The following is an 18,766-nucleotide window of genomic DNA, read 5'->3' as shown; positions in this document are numbered from 1 at the left end:
AAATCTATGATGCTTTCAATGGCATCAAAAACATTTTCGATACACTCATGAAAAGTGGTAAGAAACTGTCATATTGTGTATACTGTCACTGGTATCAGTTTGGACCATTTCATGTATCATTACGTTAGCTCTCAGACACACATTTTTCTGTGTGTCTTATTAACTGTAAAACAAGTTAAAAGATGTTTTTATACTGTGATCCAAGCACAGCAATTTGTGCAAAATCCTAAGACAGATCTTTTAAAAAAAACATCGTCAGTGATTTTCAATTATGTGCAACTGAAGCTCAGGATGTTGCAGGTTTTTGTTACATCAGTCATTGAAACTTGATGAAATCAGATGCTGTAATGTTCAGATGAATTCAGGCTGCAGAGGTTATAAACTGAACTTTGATTATATGAAAGAACATGTTAAAACCAGCTCTATTTTATTTTCAGAGTTTGTCTCATTTGATGAAGACTACAGCCACGACTCCTTGAATGATACCAACACAGAAAATGTGACAGAGGCGGCAATAAAATTATCAGGTATGAAATATGGTGTTATGAATGATCTGTGAAGCGACTGAACACAAGTTTAAGACATAATTAATGTTTCATTTCACTCTACAGGCCCAATTTCTGCAGACAAAATCTATGATGCTTTCAATGGCATCAAAACCACTATTGATACACTCATGAAAAGTGGTAAGAAACTGTCATATTTTGTTTACTGTCACTGGTATCAGTTTTGACCATTTCCTTCATGATTACTTTAGCTCTAACTCTTTAATGATTTAATCTAATCTAATCTAATACAAGCTGTGATTGTGACTGTGTGGATACAACCTGCTTGATTAAATGTATGTTTTTTCCTATTCTGTGATATTTCGTACAGTATTCGTATCATCTCATCCAAACTACAGCAACGACACTTTGACTGAATCCAACACAAACAATGTCACAGAGGCATCAGTTAACATATTCACAGGTAGGCGACACTGGGACTCATGTATGAATCATTTGGACACACAGACTTGCATTTAACTTCATATTGTACTTATCTACTCAACTTTTTTCTTAAGTTTTTTCTTCTTATACTGTTTTCTCTTCTGTTTTCTCTTCTTCTTGAAATATGGTGTTATGAATGATCTGTGAAGTGACTGAACACAAGTTTAAGACATAATTAATGTTTCATTTCACTCTACAGGCCCAATTTCTACAGACAAAATCTATGATGCTTTCAATGGCATCAAAAACATATTTGATACACTCATGAAAAGTGGTAAGAAACTGTCATATTGTGTTTACTGTCACTGGTATCAGTTTAGACCATTTCATGTATCATTACGTTAGCTTTCAGACACAAGTATGAAATCTGGTTAGTAGTTAATATGACTGTCAGAATCAGAATGATTTTATCTAAATTAATCTCATAAACTTGTGGCGACGCCATGCTCTGCTGCAGCTGCATTGGCTCTCAATAGTAACGGACATTTAATGGCTAATCTAATCTAATACAAGCTGTGATTGTGACTGTGTGGATACAACCTGCCTGATTAAATGTATGTTTTTTCCTATTCTGTGATATTTCGTACAGTATTCGTATCACCTCATCCAAACTACAGCAACGACACTTCGACTGAATCCAACACAAACAATGTCACAGAGGCATCAGTTAACATATTAACAGGTAGGCGACACTGGGACTCACAGACTTGAATTTAACTTCATATTGTACTTATCTACTCAAGTTTTTATTCTAAAGTCTTCTTTCTCTGGTTGTAACTCTATGAAATCAGCTGCTGTAATGTATTGTGGACATTTTTACGCAGCTCACTCAGGAACATGAGAGAGCATTAAACATTGTTACTTGGTGAAGCAGTTTTAGACACTGACCAATCTATTACACCATCAGTAACAATTGAATAAATATCCAAATACAAAAACACGAAACAAAAACATAATGATCTTGTGTTTTTGGAGAGAAAGCATGTTGTCCAGCCAGTTCTTTCTCTAAACATTGTGAACACAAACAAAACAGGTTCCTCAAACTGTTACACCTTCTTACAAACACGCAGTATAGTAAACACATAGTATGGTCATATGATGCTCAATGTCTTCAAACAAGGACATCCTTCAAATTTAGCTCAGTCTAGGTAGCTCATGTAAGACAATGAGGCAAATACTGTATATCTTTAGCTGAGCCCAGAGGCCAGCAAACAACACTCAGGTTGAAACAAGGTCAATAGATCAACTAGCCTAGGAGATGCATTTCTTATACCACAGTGACATTACCATCACATTGAATTAGGACTCTAACATTTGTAACATATATAATCAACACAAAAAAATCCATCAAATTATAACCACCTGCATTCAGGCTGCAGAGAATATAAACTGTATATGATTATATGAAATAACATCTTCTAATCTCTATTTTATTTTCAGAGTCAGTATCATTTGATAAAGACTACAGCCATGACACTTTGAAAGAAAATGTTACAGAGGCAGCGATAAAATTATCAGGCAAGAAATATGACGTGAATTATCTGTAAAGAGACTGAACACAAGTTTAAGACATAATTAATGTTTCATTTCACTCTACAGGCCCAATTTCTGCAGACAAAATCTATGATGCTTTCAATGGCATCAAAACCATATTTGATACACTCATGAAAAGTGGTAAGAAACTGTCATATTGTGTATACTGTCACTGGTATCAGTTTTGACCATTTCATTCATGATTACTTTAGCTCCCAGACACAAGTATGAAATCTGGTTAGTAGTTATTATGACTGGCAGAATTCACTGACAGATCTCTTTAATGATTTAATCTCATTTAATCTAATACAAGCTGTGATTGTGACTGTGTGGATACAACCTGCCGGATTAAATGTATGTTGTATGTATGTTTCTTCTCACTCTACAGGCCCAGTTTCTGTAGACAAAATCAGTGATGCTTCCAATGTCAGTGAAACCATTCTTGATACACTCATGAAAAATGGTAAGAAACCTGTCATATATACAGTGTTTGATGTCAGTATCGACTAATTCACACATTTAGTTTCAGCAGGTTTTATTTTCCCTTAAACCCCCACTCCAGCCATCAGTCATCACCCTCAATGTGCTGTTTTAAATATTTATTTTCTTGTAAGATTCCGTGAAATACATCACCAGTGGTATTATTTTTCAATCATCTTCTTCAAAAAACATAATGTTGCTTGGCTACAAACAGAATAAACATCCTCTGTTATGTGCTGACTTCTTTGTGTCCAAATCAGGTAACAGACTAATGTTGATTATGTTTTAAGTGAATATAAAAAAAGTCAGCTGTATCCCTACATCTCTTGTACCTGATGCTCCACCAAACACCATTTGAATCTATAATAATGATGTTTTATGTGATTTTACAGACTCATTTCCTACAAATTCGACTCAAAAGAGCGATACCTTTAATGACAGTGGAAACGTTATTAATAAACCCATGAAAAGTGGTAAGAATCTGTCATATCTATCTTATTTGGTGTCAGTATTATCATCTTTGATAAACAGGTTTGTTTTAACATTTATTTTCATCAAAGATTCAATAAAATATATTACTAGAGGATTAATAATGATCTTGCATTAAAAACACTGGTTACTATATGTTTAAATCAAGTAATAAGCTAATGTTGACTGTTATTACAGCCACATTATGAAACGGTTTGATAAAAGTGATGACTACTATAATAAATATTAATAATATAATGTTAGAAAATGTGAATCATCTTTATTCTTATTACTTTAGACTCCCTAAATCCACTCCAGACCAACAATCAGATGAATGTGACTCCTATTGAGAATTGGACAAAAACTGGTGAGAGAGTTTTAAATTGAATTTAAAATGATGTATGTACGTAGTCCTATCTATCTGTCTAGCTATTGAATATTTAATTGAAATACGTATTCCATCTAGACTGCTTCATTAAAACCATAAAGTGTTCGGAGGAAGTCACCAAAATGCGAAGCACTTTTGGAGCCTGGATGTCAGATGCATCCGAGCTGAATGAAGGTCGATATTGGCAGGCCGAACATTTTTCAGGTGATTTACACACCAACCACTAGTCCACCATTCATCACAGAGGTTTGTGAGTTACTGTGGATTTCACATAATGAACATTTCTTCCCCCAGGCCGTCTTTTGACAGAGCACATGAACATTTCAGCATTTGAAGATACAGGCATTAAAACTACAGATGTCAAGAGGTTCTACCAAGGGTGTGGTCATGTGATTTACAAAGAGTCCTTTTACTTCCACAACGCAGGAACACACAGACTCATAAAGTAAGTTACTGTAACCTAAGACTTATTAAAACTTCTTTACTTCACTTCTTAACTTGCCTAATATTTTGATTTTACAGATTTGACCTGAACACCATGAGAACTAAAACTCTGATCATGGCACACAGCAGATACAATAACTTGACTTATCTTTTCCGCAACTCAAAGACTTACTTCAAGTTTGCTGTGGATGAAAATGGACTGTGGGTCATTTTTGCATCGAACACAGGCGACAATACGATGGTGGCGAAGCTAAACCCAAAGACATTCACTGTGGAGTCTATCATTAAAACGGCTTACCCCACAAGTAAAGCGGGAAATGCTTTCATAGCATGTGGAGTTCTCTATATCACAGATAGCACAGACAGAAGAGTGACATACGCCTTTGATTTAAAGACACAGAGTCCTCTTGATGTAAGTTTTGATCTGAGGTCGGCTAACGGCATCTTGGCTATGCTGTCGTATTATCCCAATAAAGAGCTTTTGTACATGTGGGACAACAGCAGTGTGAAAACCTGCAAAGTTAAATTTAAGCAGACTAAAACATAACCACAGACCTTTTAAAAATGAGTAATAAAGGAATGGGTTAAGTTTCATTTGGTTTACTTAAATTTCATTACCATATTTCTACATAGGATGAAGTTTCTAGTAAATGTTTTGTGGTAAACATGTGACCCATCAGTCAAATCAAGATGACTGTATATGTATTGATTCCAAGGATTTACAAAGTGTGATATGCTAAACGGTGGTACGAGATATGGACATCTGAATTCTCTCAGCTGTGACTCATTTTTGTGTGTTTCTATTAAAGTTTTGTACAAACTTGTTAACCCAAATTTACCACATTAAATGGTTGAATTAATCCGTCATGTTTATTCAAATAATTATTATCTGCCAACAGCTTTTTGGTAATTTGTAAGAGAATTTGATGTATGAAAACTATTATACAAGGTGCTGCATTATTAGCTTGGCAGGAGGGCCTGTCGTAATGGAAACTTGAAGGTGACACATAAATACACAGATGGCAGGACATGGTGGCAGTCAGCAGGGGCTCTCTGATAGGCCAATAATCTGGCCATTACAAAAGTGGTGCAATTTACCTCTTTTTCACACATCAGAGAATAGGATTCATTTAAAGTAAAAGCCCAAGAATTAATGCTGAGGTCTGGTCTTTGGGGACAGATAATGCCTTTAATTTGTTGGAGGCCTCTGTTGTCTTCAGCTGTACATTTAGAAGCGGACATGAAAGGAGTTTAAACCAACTAAAAAGGTCTATCTGCTACAACTAACACACAATTTGACAAGATTGTTTTATCATTCATTATTTCAATGGATTAAACAGCAGACCAGTTATCACTAAACAAAGGTAAAAAACTGTTGAGTTGGTTCAATATCCAGAGGACAAAGATAGCCTGCTCATCATTCTGATGACACAGCCAGAGGGCTGTCACGTCCTCGTTGATCCAGTTTTGCAAACGAGCAACAAGCTTCAGAGATCAGAAAAACGAGGCATGCTGAAATCTAACCAGAGGTTTAAGATGTATGTCATTCAAATGTGAAAAGTGACAGGTGAGAAGTTTGAAGAGAAAACCAGCAATCTTAAGAGATGAAACAGAGTACATACAGTATTTAAAGCTCTAAGGAAAATAATTTTTTTGTTTCCCTTTATTGCAATATTGAACTTTGAATGCCAGGAAACTCAAAGGAGTAGAGTATGTCCTAAAGGATTGTAATGAGATATATTATGCACTCCTGCTAGAAATGTTTTTTCCACTCTTAGTTGAAATTATTTGGAAGAATAAACTGACTGCTCACTCTTCACTGCTTTTGTATGTCTGCTTAGTTGTCCTGCTGTTGTTAAACTGCATTACTTAGAAGACAATAGTAAATTAACATTAAAGCATTGTGTTATTGGAGAAAGAGGTTATAAAACCTCTCAGTCTCTCATGATACCAATGAGTGGTTTATGATTAGCCTAGTATTCTTGGCAGCAGTATCTACTTTGTGTTATATAGTTGGTCAGGTAATTAGATAGCTTACTGGTGTCGGCATTGATCCTGCTGAGTATTTTATTTTAAAGCCCCCTTACACATAAAAATATGTTTTTCTTGTTATTCCTACAGTTGCATTTTTGAGCTTCACCTTTCAGAATGATATGTGAGACACTAAAAGGCTGTTTTCACACTCAAAGTGGAAAGTTTCTCTGTGATCATTAAAATTCAGATTTTAAGGGCTGTGAATAGGAGCATGATTTGGAAGCCAAGTTTGGAGTTTACTTTGGAAGCAAATCTCGGTCCAGTATGGAACTGAAGTGTTTTGTGGAAATTTTGTGTGGAAAACTACAATTTAGTATTCCAAGCAGAGGTTTTTATATGTCCCAAAACATGAGTGAGAGGGGGATCAGCTGAAACCTGCACACCTCCAGGACACTGAGGTGAACAGGTAAGATCATGCCTGACCTCATTGTGTAGCCTACATATAGGTGTTATGTAATTTAATTTCAAAATAAATGTAACTGTAATTCCTAACAGTTACTGAGAAAAAATGTGTAATTAAATATTTTTTAAAAATGTATGAAAATGTTGATGACGACAAAGGGGGTTACATCTGAAGTCAGACCTTTAAGGTTTTTCCTATTTTTTTTAAATTATTTAGCATGTTACTGAATACATATATTGCTGTTTTTAATTCTTTGAACTCAATATTTTATTATATTTTATAAATAAATCTAGATGTCGGCTAATTTGGAAGACACATGGGCCTAGATGGTGCCATAGTAACAATTAAGCCCATGCCAGACTTTTGGCTTTTTTAATAAAATATCTAATGAATACATTTTCAAATAAATCTTGCTTTATAAGAAATTATCTCTCTTATAAATAATGTCAGTATCCATGAAAAACACCTGAACTTAGATTTTGGTGCTTAATGGGTTCACTTACCTTAACAGCTGAAAACAATTGAAACAAAATAATCAAAAAGTAATCAAATGTAATAAGAAACTGTTACATTACTTATTATATTTTAAATAGGGTAACTTCTAATCTGTAAACTATAACCATTTTCAAAGTAACTTTCCCAACCTTGATAGTTATGCAATCTCAAAATTCCTGCTTTTTTTTTTTCTTTTTTTTTAAAAGGTATACGGATATACGAGGAGTACCCAAACGCAACACTGACAGCCTGCACATTACGCGCAGCAGTTGAACGCATCAGAAATTTATCCCTGCTGGCTCCTCCTCTGAGCTGCTAGATCTCCAAATATCTGGATGGATGTGACCCACACAGGCTTAAACGAAGCCTCCATATTGCCGATAGTGTTTACATGATTGGAATAACGTCTCCTAGCCCACTGAAGGCCCACAGCTAGCCGGGTAGCCGACCTACTTCACAACAGCAGGCGTTACATCACTTTGGGTCGTGTCCCACCTGGGAAATATCGGCCTGAAGGAGTCATAGCGCTGCCAAATTCACATTATAGACACTGCGATGTTAGCATGACACACTGACCTGTCAAAACTTTATCAGAAGAGAAAGAGAGAGAGCTGCATTGACTTAATTTGTTTTTGTCAAGACGCGACTGGTTTCATCTTTATCCCCCTCCCCTCCACTCCTCCTCCTCTCCACCGTGAGTAAAAACAGCAAGCTAACACTTTTGGTACATTTTGTCCTAGCTTTGTTAATTATATTTTAAGATAGACATGAGCCTACTACTTATACATGTCATAATAATTGCGTATTCGCCATTATTCCTGCTGTCCAGTCAGGGTTGTTAAATGTGTGGTTGTTTTTCCACTCGGCTCTGGTGTTACGGTCTATCTGGTAACCGTGTTAACCTGTGACTTTCTCACATTTTTAGGATACGTTATGAGAGATGAATGAGTCTTCTGAACACAATTGAACTTACATAAATGGTTAGATACTGTAGATATAAAAACACAGATAAAAATGATTAAATTAAATAATAATAAAGTCATTTCTACTTGAAAGTCACCAGTTAACACGGTCACCAGTTAAATCGTAACACCGGCTCGGGCCTAGCTAATATTTTACCTAACCTAGCTAGCCACATTGTTTATTTAGCATTATTATATTATTAGCATCACATAGCTGGAGGTGTGTAGCCTAGAAACAACATACAGCAGGTGGGTTTTAACACTATTGATGTTTAATATATATACATATATATTTCTATTTCATGTCCACCTTCACTAGTTAATGACCTGCTGTGCTAATGCTAACCGTGACGTTGAAGTTATGAAATGTTTAACCCCCCTCTCTCTCCCTCTCTCCCTCTCTCTCTCGCTGATTAACTTTGTGTGTTTGTTTGTGTGTTTTCAGGAATTTTTAGCCAAAAGAAGAGTTATGTCCTGTCCATGCACTTCGGCTGCCAGGTTGTTCCTAAACACTGCTCATAGAGGTAAGTGAGGAATAGTGGGACACTCTGCCAGTTGGCTCAAAGCCTGCATGACATTGTGCTATTTGCTACAGCCTTAAAGTAGGTCTCCTGCTAACCCAGATTGCTGTCTGTCTGACTGTTGTGACATGCCGTGTACTGTCAACAGCAGGTGGAAAAGTCAACAGTGTTATAAGCTTTTACATCAACTTGCATGTCATAGTTGCACACCTGTTACATAGTTGTTGTTTTTGTTTTTTTTTAAGTAGATGATACATAACATACACACAGAGTAACCCTTGCATGCTGTTAATATTACTGAGTCACAAGTAGTCTCTACACCCAATTCACATTCCACCATCATTCATTAATAAATGTTTGATTAATCTTTTGGAGAGAAAAAAAGGCATTCACAGTCACACTATTTTATTATCCAGGTGAACATTTTATACAATATGATGAGTACAACATGTTTGAATGCTGATTTGTTTTAAATTTCTTTTTTATTCATTTATTTTAAATAAACACAGTTACATGAGAACAAGTCCAGCTAAAAGAAATGTTTATAGGGTGTTTTCACAGCTTCCAAATGTTAAAAATAAAGGGCCAAATTCGACCCGGAACAGTATGTAAGGGTTAAAATACAAAGTTAAGCTAATGTTGTTGCATTTGTCAGCCTTCAGGAGAGTTGCACAAGGTTACAAAGTAAAGAAAGCAAACAAGAAAAAGACATACAAACTGTGGCTTCACTACAACAAACATATTAATAGAAATAATAATAATAATAATAATAATAATAATAATAATAGTTTTATTTGGTAAAGCACCTTTCACAGAAATAAAGTATACTAAAAGACCATAACAACATGCAAACATTCTCTCTGAGCTTGTCTGTGTTTATAACATGCAGTGTGCTAAACTGATAATACCGTAGTTATAGGCCGTTAAGTTGTTTATTTGAGTCATCTGATTTGTTGTGAACTATTTAAGAACAATGGCCCCAAAGATAAACGCAGGGCTGCAACTAATGATTAATTTCAGTACCAGTTAATTAGTGGCTTATTTTATCGATTAATCTTTTTTCCATGAAATGTCAAAAAATAATGAAAAATAGCCCACAGTGGTGTCTTGTTTTGCCTAAACCCAGATATATTCAGATTACTATCATGTTTTTTTTGTTTATATTTTTAAGATAAGATATCTTTATTGGTCCCCCTTGGGAGAAATTCAAATTGGCACAGCTGTTCAGTGGAAAAAGGTAGCAGCCTTAGGGTGGGAGTGATAAGAATAAATACAGACAATTCTATATTCAGTATACAATCTCTGTGTAAATAAATGTGCAATAAATAAATGTGCAATATGCAGAAGTTTGTGAGATTAAATACATGTGTGCAAATGTTCCTGGGATTATAATATAAGGACAGCATCAGTCTTTTTTTAGTGGGAGTGGGAGGTACATGTCAAACATCTGGCCAATCCCACATTGGATTACATGACACTGCTATTTTACAAAATATGCATTTACAAAGCTTATACAGAAGCATGATGTTACTGTTTTTTTTTTTTATGTTTCATATGTGAACAGCACAGTCTTTGTGCACCATATATTTATTCTATTATATACATATAACTAAGGAAAGTAGTAAATACTTTTAAAAAGCTTTTGAAAACTTAACTTAATGTTTAATTTTCTGTCAATCAACTAATGGATTAATTTGCTAATCATTTTAGCTATAGTTACATGACATTTAGACACAGTTATAAAACTTTTGAATCATTTTCTATAATGCTGTTTGATCACTGGTGTGATTATTATTCAGTGTGATATTTGTTGTGTAGATAAACAAAAAAATGACATCACTTAACTAACATAACATTCACTTGAAACTTCTGTTCATAAGCAACATGTTCGTAGGAGTCAAAAGAGATGCTGCTGTCTTTACAGGATTATCCTGCTCCCGGATTCAGCTGTATTCTCTGAGTCGCCAGGGGTCTCGCGAAACTCATTTGCCTCCCCGGGTCCGGGTGAGGTCGTTTTCAGAGACTGCAGTCTGCTATGCCTCTAAAGATGGGACAACAAAGGACGGCGGAAGTGATGGTGGAAAGGTAATCTCCTGGGAGGATAAATCCTGTTTGTATTTCTTCCACTCTAATACCCCACACCATTGTGTCCGTGGAAGAGGTGTTAATAATATAATTTGATATGTGCTGACGCAGTCGTGTTTACACAGAAAAGCATCAGTGAAGGGAAGAGACTCTCCGGATCTGGCGGATCAGGCAAGGGAGGAAGTCAGCTCCGATGCCCTAAATGTGGAGACCCCTGCACACATGTAGAGACATTTGTATGTAAGTAAATTAGAATGAATAGGACAAACATTCACCAGGACAACTGAACTGCATTTTGGGTAAACAGTGATGTAGAAATTTTAAAATCAAGAGGCGTGCAGGTATATGAATATGGCGTTGAAGTAATAAATGAAGCACGTCTGTCAATGACGTTTTGTTGATTTGACGCTCAACACTTAATGGAGTTGATGCAGGTAGAAGTCATAAGTATGTGAGCTCAGACTGAACTAAAACCATAAAAGATTGTGGGGTGGGATGGGGGGGTTGGAACAGGTAAATGAAGGGAGGTACTGCATTATATGTATGTTCTTCCTGTGATGTATAGGACCTTTTTTTTTTTTTTTTGTGGAAGGATGTTGAGACAGGGTAGAATAAAAGAAAGGTTACAAGAGAGGCTCTGTCTCCAGAATATAAAAACACATTGTCAGACAGATAATAACCAGCAGAAGAAGTGTGGTCGTGTCATTGCTGGATGCCAGGCAACAGTGATCAGGAGGAAAAAATAATGCAAGAGGTAGTTTGTGCTTTGGCTGAATGAAAAAGGGAAGTAAAGCCTACTAATACACAGGATGAACAAATGTTTAGTTCAGTCTGTTCTTTTCCATTAAAGCTTTAAATATACTGTAAAATCTTTCAGGGGTAAAAATGTGGTGGTAGTAGGTGTAGTACACCACAAACAACCACAATCTAAATATCATAAATAATTTCATATCAGAAAATAGCAAAACAAAGATGTTGCTTCAAACTGAGCGATGTTTATAATCTCAGAAATCTCGTCTCAAACAATCAGATAAACGGCATCTGCCCTTTTATGTTTTTATAACTTTCATTAAACTGACACATAAAATTAGTGCCAGTGATTGGCCAAGTATGTGATTGCTCATTTACTCACCATGAATGAGTTAGTAGAGAAGTCACAGGTATAACCCCAACTGGTGTGACATCTCTATCTACCTTTTTAAATTGAACTCTTTTCATCATGACAATGAACTCAGAGATTACTATAACAGGGGCGCCCTGGTGACCTTAATGGTTAACGTGCATGCTATATTTTCATGGCTTGATTCCCAGCCGGGGGATCCCTGCTGCATGCCACAGCCCTCTCTCTTCTCATGTTTCCTGTCTCGCTACGCTGGCTCTCAAGTAAAGGCAAAATGCCAAAAAATAATCTTTGAAACAATAAATAACTACAACAGAAACTTGTATTGGTTGATTTTGGGCAGTTTATGAGCAACCCCTTTCACATTTTGCAAGACTCATTTTTGTCAATGTGTAATGATCTGCAGACTTGATCAGTTCTTGAGCTGTAAAATGTGTGAAGAAGATATTAGAAGCAGTTTGTGAAATGTTTCAGTTTTTAACGCACTGTGTGGTGGGGTTTTTTTTGTAGCATCAACACGATTCGTCAAATGTGAGAAATGCCATCACTTCTTTGTGGTTTTGTCCGAAACGGATTCTAAGAAGGGTCTGAACAAAGAGCCAGAATCTGCTGCGGAGGCTGTAAAGTTGGCATTTGCACAGAAACCTCCCCCTCCCCCCAAGAAGGTGAGAAATTACAGCAGGAAACAAAAAGAAAAACACACACATTACACATCCTGTCAGTAGTTATTGTATTACACTTTTTTATAATGTATTTTTATTTTTTCTTTATTTCAGATATATGCTTACCTCGACAAGTACGTTGTTGGCCAGTCCTATGCAAAAAAGGTGTTAGCGGTTGCAGTGTACAATCACTACAAGCGCATCTACAACAACATCCCTGCTGGGAGTCGACAGCAGGTGGAAGTTGAGAAACAGCCCTCCCTGACACCTCGTGGTCAGTATAGCTGTCTATGAATATTCAGCTTTGCTTTAGATAACTTACAATTTGAGGAGCCATCTAGTCTTGAAGAAAATCCGCCTAAATAACTGAATAGCAGAGGCTGCCGCTGTGGTCTTAACTACTCTTGAATCCTAATCTGTATGATTTGGCATTTGTTCAATAATTGTCTCACGCAGTTTTATAAGCTTCCTTGCAGAGCTGCATTGTTAATGTCATAATGGTAATGATAATATTGATTTGAGTACTTTCATCCTCTCCCTGTAGAGCTAGAGATGAGAAGACGAGAGGATGAATACAGATTCACAAGTAAGTGATCAGTCCCACATACTGTTATCGTCATCAGCGGGGAAAAAAATCACATCTCTTTAATCAGCGTTTTTTCTCTTTCCTTTTTTCTTTTTTTTATCAGTTGCACAAATGCCAAAATGTACAGACCTCTGTGGCTCTTCTTTAAACCCTTAAGAAAAAATTCTAGCAATGGAGTTATGATTCTCAACCTAAATGATTGATTAATTAAATCATAATTACTCAGAACTCTCCAGGAAATTGACATTACGTGATACAGTGTATGTTTTTGGGTTGTTGTTGTTTTTTTGAGGAGACACAGCTCTGGAGAAGTGACTGATTATCATGTGTTTAATTTCTCATTTACCCTGCCTGCAGATAAGCTACATGCTGTAAACTGAAGTAATAAAATGATATGTGTTAATCTTTTGAGGGGCCAAACAATCAGATAAGGTAGCCCAGTGACCTACATTCACATTTGTACTTATTGTGCTATTTCCAGTGCAGCCATTCCCACTTTGTAACTCCATACTGATGCAGGCTAGAGCACACATATTTTTAGCCTGTACATGTAAACTGTTACCATCAATGAATTTAAAATAGTCAACAACATCACAGCACACGGTGGTTTAATAGGAAGGCTTCAGTCACTTCTCTGTGTTGATTTGTGACATAAATGTCCAGATACGTTTCTTATTTTCAGCCACAGAAGCAGTCCGTCACAAAGCTAACCCCGAGGTTTGTTTGTTGTTGCAGAGCTGCTGCAGATTGCGGGAATCAGCCCTCATGGAAACGCTCTGGGAGCATCCATGCAGCAGCAGACGAGCCAGCAGGCGCCTCAGGAGAGGAGGGGTGGGGAGGTCCTGGACTCCACACACACTGAAATTAAACTGGAGAAGAGCAACATCATACTTCTAGGTCCAACTGGCTCAGGTACTTGTTTTGGCAGCGTTGTTCTAAATTGTGATATGGCACAGAGACCCTCATTAAAGTTAAATTACCAAACAGGCACAGTTAATTTGTAAATAAGCATCTGTTTTGCCAAAAGAAATGTGATCATGGTTTCTCTAATTTTTCACAGGAAAAACATTGTTGGCGCAGACGCTGGCACGATGTCTGGATGTCCCATTTGCAATTTGTGATTGCACCACACTTACTCAAGCTGGATATGTGGGAGAAGACATCGAGTCAGTCATTGCCAAACTGCTTCAAGATGCCAACTACTCAGTGGATAAAGCACAGCAAGGTGGGCAGATGGACTAAATTTAAAAGTAGTGAAGTTGCCCATGTTAAAGTCATACCATATGTTATTTTCCCATTTCTCTTAACAAGCAGAAACACCAACACAAATCACAAAGCATCCACTCTGTTCTCTAAAACTAAAAAATGTGTTAATATTAACATTCAATCAAAGATGGACAAATTACATCTGATAGGCCTTTAGGGAATGGAGCACTTACTTGTTTTTAGGTTTTTTCCCCCCCATTTAATATGAAAATTCTGAAATCGGCAAACACACATCCATAATGATTCAAATGTAGACTTATGTAAAGTTAGTTTTGCAAGAAGTATTAAAACCTTTCAGCTGAAAGATAACACACACTGGCGGGCTGTTAATGCAAAGTGTCAATCTAATTTTTGAGAGGCACGCAGTATGAAGTCAGTATAAACATCATGGCCTCTGTTTGGAAGCAGCTGAGAGGAGATGTTTATAATTGAAATACTGAAGAGAAATGAATGTGCCTCTTTCTTTACCCGAGATGACTTAACTGTTGTCTACAGCCATGTTAGCAGCTCTGTGAGACTGCACGTAACCACAGTGGTATTTTGTGCTAAATGTTAATGTCACTATTCTGCTGACTCACAGTGACAGTGTGTACAGGCTGTTTATATTTCTTAAGTAGATCCAAACATAAAGTACAGCTATAGCTCATGGGATTGTCATTAGTTTGGCAGGCATAAGGTCATAAATTTAAGTATTTTGATTGACATGATTGTGCTAGATGAAAAGTTAAGAAATCACCAAATAGCATTAGGAAACATCTGGAAACTATGAGTAAGACTTAAATCTATATTATAGAGTTAACTAAATAATAGTTAGTTAAATATAAATAACTTTATTACTCTGCTACTGCCTGATTTGCACATTTCTATCACATTTACATTTTCCGTTCCTTATCTGACTAGATCTTATCTGACATGCTATATTGGGATCAAACTGGGATTAACAAACGTAAACATCAGTGTCATTTATGGCAAACTCAAAGGAAACATTGTGTACATGTATAAGAACATCATATCAGGTAACATTGAGATGTCAAAGACTGACTGGAGTGCTGCTGTGCTTATGTTTCATGTGCAGGTATTGTGTTTCTGGATGAGGTGGATAAGATTGGCAGTGTGCCTGGCATCCATCAGCTGAGAGATGTGGGAGGAGAGGGAGTCCAGCAGGTCAGTATTCAACCCCTGTCACACTAAATAAAACCCATTATGCAATCAAAAACTCATTGTGAAATTCAAACCACAAAATGCATCATAACAGCATTAAACATGTCAGCAGATTTTACTTTATTGACTGTAAACTTGTTTCCTGTTTTTTTTTGTTTTTCCCCTTTGTCCTATATTGGTTGACCCACAGATGACTAATTGTTGACTTCTTATCTTCTCTGTCAGGGTTTGCTTAAACTTTTGGAGGGAACAATTGTCAACGTTCCTGAGAAAAACTCCAGGAAGCTGAGAGGAGAGACGGTGCAGGTCGACACAACGAACATCCTGTTTGTTGCATCGGGTGCCTTCAACGGACTCGACAGAATCATTAGCAGAAGAAAGAATGAAAAGGTCATTTTTAAACGCAGCTCACACATACTGACTTCTCAGGAAAGATTCTAGCCAAGATTCCTGTTTATTATCGCTACCTCTAACTTCATTATCATGTTTCATTCCTTTTCCAGTATTTGGGTTTTGGAACTCCCTCCAACCTGGGCAAAGGGCGGCGCGCAGCAGCTGCAGCAGACTTGGCCAACACCAGCGGTGAGACGGACACGGTGGCAGAGATCGAGGAGAAGGACAGGCTGCTGAAGCACGTCGAGGCCAGGGACCTGATCGAGTTTGGCATGATCCCAGAGTTTGTCGGCCGACTTCCTGTGGTCGTCCCTCTGCACAGCCTGGATGAAGAAACGCTAGTCCGAATCTTGACTGAACCACGCAACGCTGTGGTGCCCCAGTACCAGGCTCTGTTCAGCATGGACAAAGTAAGAGCTCTGATACAGTGTTGGAAATGAAAAATATGATTTTTAGTGAGATCTGCAGGCACTTGACGTATTTGCTAGACTTTTATCTACAGAAGTATTTTGATCTGAGATGCTTAAAACTGAAATGAACTTGAAATGTTTTTTTGTTTCAGTGTGAACTCAATGTGACTCCAGATGCCTTGCGGGCCATAGCTAGGATGGCTTTGGAGAGAAAGACTGGAGCTCGTGGGCTCAGATCCATCATGGTAAGTTAATTTGCCAGTAGTATCAAACCTCTTATTTATATTCCTAATTTCTTGATCTAATGCCAGTCTTTTTTCTTTTTTGTTTAATACAGGAAAAGCTCCTGCTAGAGCCAATGTTCGAGGTGCCGCACTCTGACATCATGGCTGTTGAGTTGAACAAAGAGGTTGTCCAAGGAAAATCACAACCCAGATACATCAGGTCAGTCTCTCTGCTCTCTCAGAGCATGTCCGAGATCAGATTCCTATTTGCCCGGCACACTGAGTCTCTGTCAAGTTATTTAGTTCGAAACCTGAACATTAGTTTCCATTTGAATTTCAGAGCTCCAGCCAAGGAGTCTGCAGAGGAGGAGTACGACTCCGGCATTGAAGAGGAGAACTGGCCTCGGCAGGCGGACGCTGCTAACAACTGAACCACGACACTCATTTCATCTGAAGACAGTGCTGTCTGAAATCATTAGATTACTATGAACCTTTTGATACCATCTCTGGGTTTTCCTATAGCCCCTGATAAACTAAGCTGTGGACATGTAACAGATATAATGAAGGCTGCTGGTTCTCACCGAGGAGTGTTTTCATAAAGAACAAGTTAAGAGAGTGTAACAACCTACGGTCCTGTGCATCAGATGTTAATTCTCTAGCAGTGCACTCGCAGGATGGACCTTTATGAAATATTTCAATCTCTGGGGATTGTTAACATTTTATCTATATAAAGATAATGCAATTTTATTCATGAACAGATTTGTAGCTAGTTTATTTGTTTTCTCTTTTTGTGGTGATGGGATGTAACGGCAAGGGAAGCAAATGGAAATTATGGGATCATACTGTACACTTGAAAACATGGGGCGCTGAGAAAGTGTAGATGTGATGTTACCATGTCAAGTATTGCCTTATATCATAAGGGCATGATATTCCATGAGCACTGTAAATGTTGAGCTACACTGCTTAGGTAGCACTTGTAAGCAGTTTGTATGACATGACCTCTAATTAGGAGAACACATTGTAAAGTGTAACACACCAGCACACTAAACAGAGAAGAATAATGCTCTTTTTAACAGCCAGAAATGGTTATTTTTCAGTGTTTTGCTTCCTTCCTCTAGCCCACTCTTTAGGGAATGTGTACATGTTCACCTGCAGACCACTCTGTTACCGGACTGGATCGGGAGTCTGTTTCACAAAGCAGGAATAGCAAGTTACCCAGGGAATGTCAAAGTGTTAATGAGGTTTTATGTTTTATCAGCTAACCCACATCATACCTGACAGAATCGTATTCCTTAAAGCTGACATACAAGCTCCGTTGTCCAAGATTCAATTTCAGTATCGAACAGATAATCTCCTTCACTGTTAGCTGGCTGCCACTCAAAGCTTGCTTTGTTAAACACCCCTCAGAACAACACAGTTATTTTAATTTCCTGTGTGCGTGCGTGTGTGTGTGTGTGTGTGTGCGTGTGCTCCAACAGTGAAAAGACACCCTAGTGATGTAATATCCTGTTACTAAGTTGTACCTCAATACACATCTGTAATCAAGCCTCTACCTAAATGCTCTCTGATGAACCCACGCTGCTGTACTCTTTAAAACAAAAACAAAAAAAGCTGTTTGTGCTATAAACTGAGATTAAACTAGATCTGTTCTCCCTTTGCTTTAAGTTTCCTTTTCTTTCAGTACACTCTCAAAACTGCTTTTCTCTATTTTCAGAGGTCTGTTACAGAACCTGTAAAACACCCTTATGTTCGTGAATCTTAAAATTTATTGTGATTGTTAAAAATATATAAATAAAATGTATATCTGTACAGAATATTAATAGTTTGGTTGTTGTTTTTTCACTTCTGAATTTGACCAAAAAGGGTCTTAATTTATTTGGTTACTAAAGTCAGTTTGATTAAATCCATTTTTCTCAGATGTTCGCTACATGTGAATCAGTGTAGTCTGACGGGACATGAATGCAACTGACATCACCATGTTGTACTACACTCTGCACCTTTATGTAATCAGCTAATCTCTGGAAAGTAGCGTGCTGTTCTTCCTTTCCCGATACCTCAGCGTTTCCATAATCCCCCCCCCTGAGATCCACGCTGAAATTACAAAGTGTGAAATGTGTCTTTGAACAAGGACGATACAGCTCC

The 18,766-nt window shown here is 37.3% G+C and overlaps 3 protein-coding genes across 4 annotated transcripts; all 3 read left to right on the top strand.

Annotated features, from left to right (window-relative positions):
• Positions 1-47: 47 nt before the first annotated feature.
• LOC128359358 (uncharacterized) lies at positions 48-3,857 on the top strand. The gene is made up of 8 exons (XM_053319852.1): positions 48-57; positions 438-527; positions 612-686; positions 877-969; positions 1,189-1,263; positions 1,579-1,671; positions 3,395-3,475; positions 3,769-3,857. Exons 1-8 carry the CDS (start codon positions 48-50, stop codon positions 3,855-3,857), a joined length of 606 nt encoding a protein of 201 aa, XP_053175827.1.
• A 90-nt stretch (positions 3,858-3,947) lies between these two features.
• LOC128359256 (gliomedin-like) lies at positions 3,948-5,079 on the top strand. Its single transcript, XM_053319717.1, has 3 exons — positions 3,948-4,062; positions 4,153-4,303; positions 4,381-5,079. The coding sequence occupies exons 1-3, from the start codon at positions 3,981-3,983 to the stop codon at positions 4,847-4,849; spliced, it is 702 nt and encodes a 233-aa protein (XP_053175692.1). The 5' UTR covers positions 3,948-3,980; the 3' UTR covers positions 4,850-5,079.
• Positions 5,080-7,670: 2,591 nt separating this feature from the next.
• clpxb (caseinolytic mitochondrial matrix peptidase chaperone subunit Xb) lies at positions 7,671-18,438 on the top strand. 2 transcript variants are annotated; one of them, XM_053319692.1, is made up of 15 exons: positions 7,671-7,928; positions 8,642-8,720; positions 10,642-10,802; positions 10,928-11,042; positions 12,433-12,587; positions 12,699-12,858; positions 13,129-13,170; positions 13,906-14,082; positions 14,231-14,395; positions 15,512-15,600; positions 15,823-15,987; positions 16,101-16,400; positions 16,553-16,645; positions 16,738-16,844; positions 16,965-18,438. In XM_053319692.1, the coding sequence occupies exons 2-15, from the start codon at positions 8,666-8,668 to the stop codon at positions 17,053-17,055; spliced, it is 1,875 nt and encodes a 624-aa protein (XP_053175667.1). In that variant the 5' UTR covers positions 7,671-7,928; positions 8,642-8,665; the 3' UTR covers positions 17,056-18,438. The 2 variants fall into 2 exon arrangements, with proteins under 2 accessions (XP_053175667.1, XP_053175668.1); XM_053319693.1 differs by lacking the exon at positions 13,129-13,170.
• Positions 18,439-18,766: the final 328 nt, after the last annotated feature.

The sequence above is a fragment of the Scomber japonicus genome, chromosome 5, assembly GCF_027409825.1.
Source record: "Scomber japonicus isolate fScoJap1 chromosome 5, fScoJap1.pri, whole genome shotgun sequence".
Lineage (NCBI taxonomy): Eukaryota > Metazoa > Chordata > Actinopteri > Scombriformes > Scombridae > Scomber > Scomber japonicus.
The sequence above is the reverse complement of the archived record's forward strand: the minus strand, read 5'-3'. Positions and strand labels throughout refer to the sequence as shown.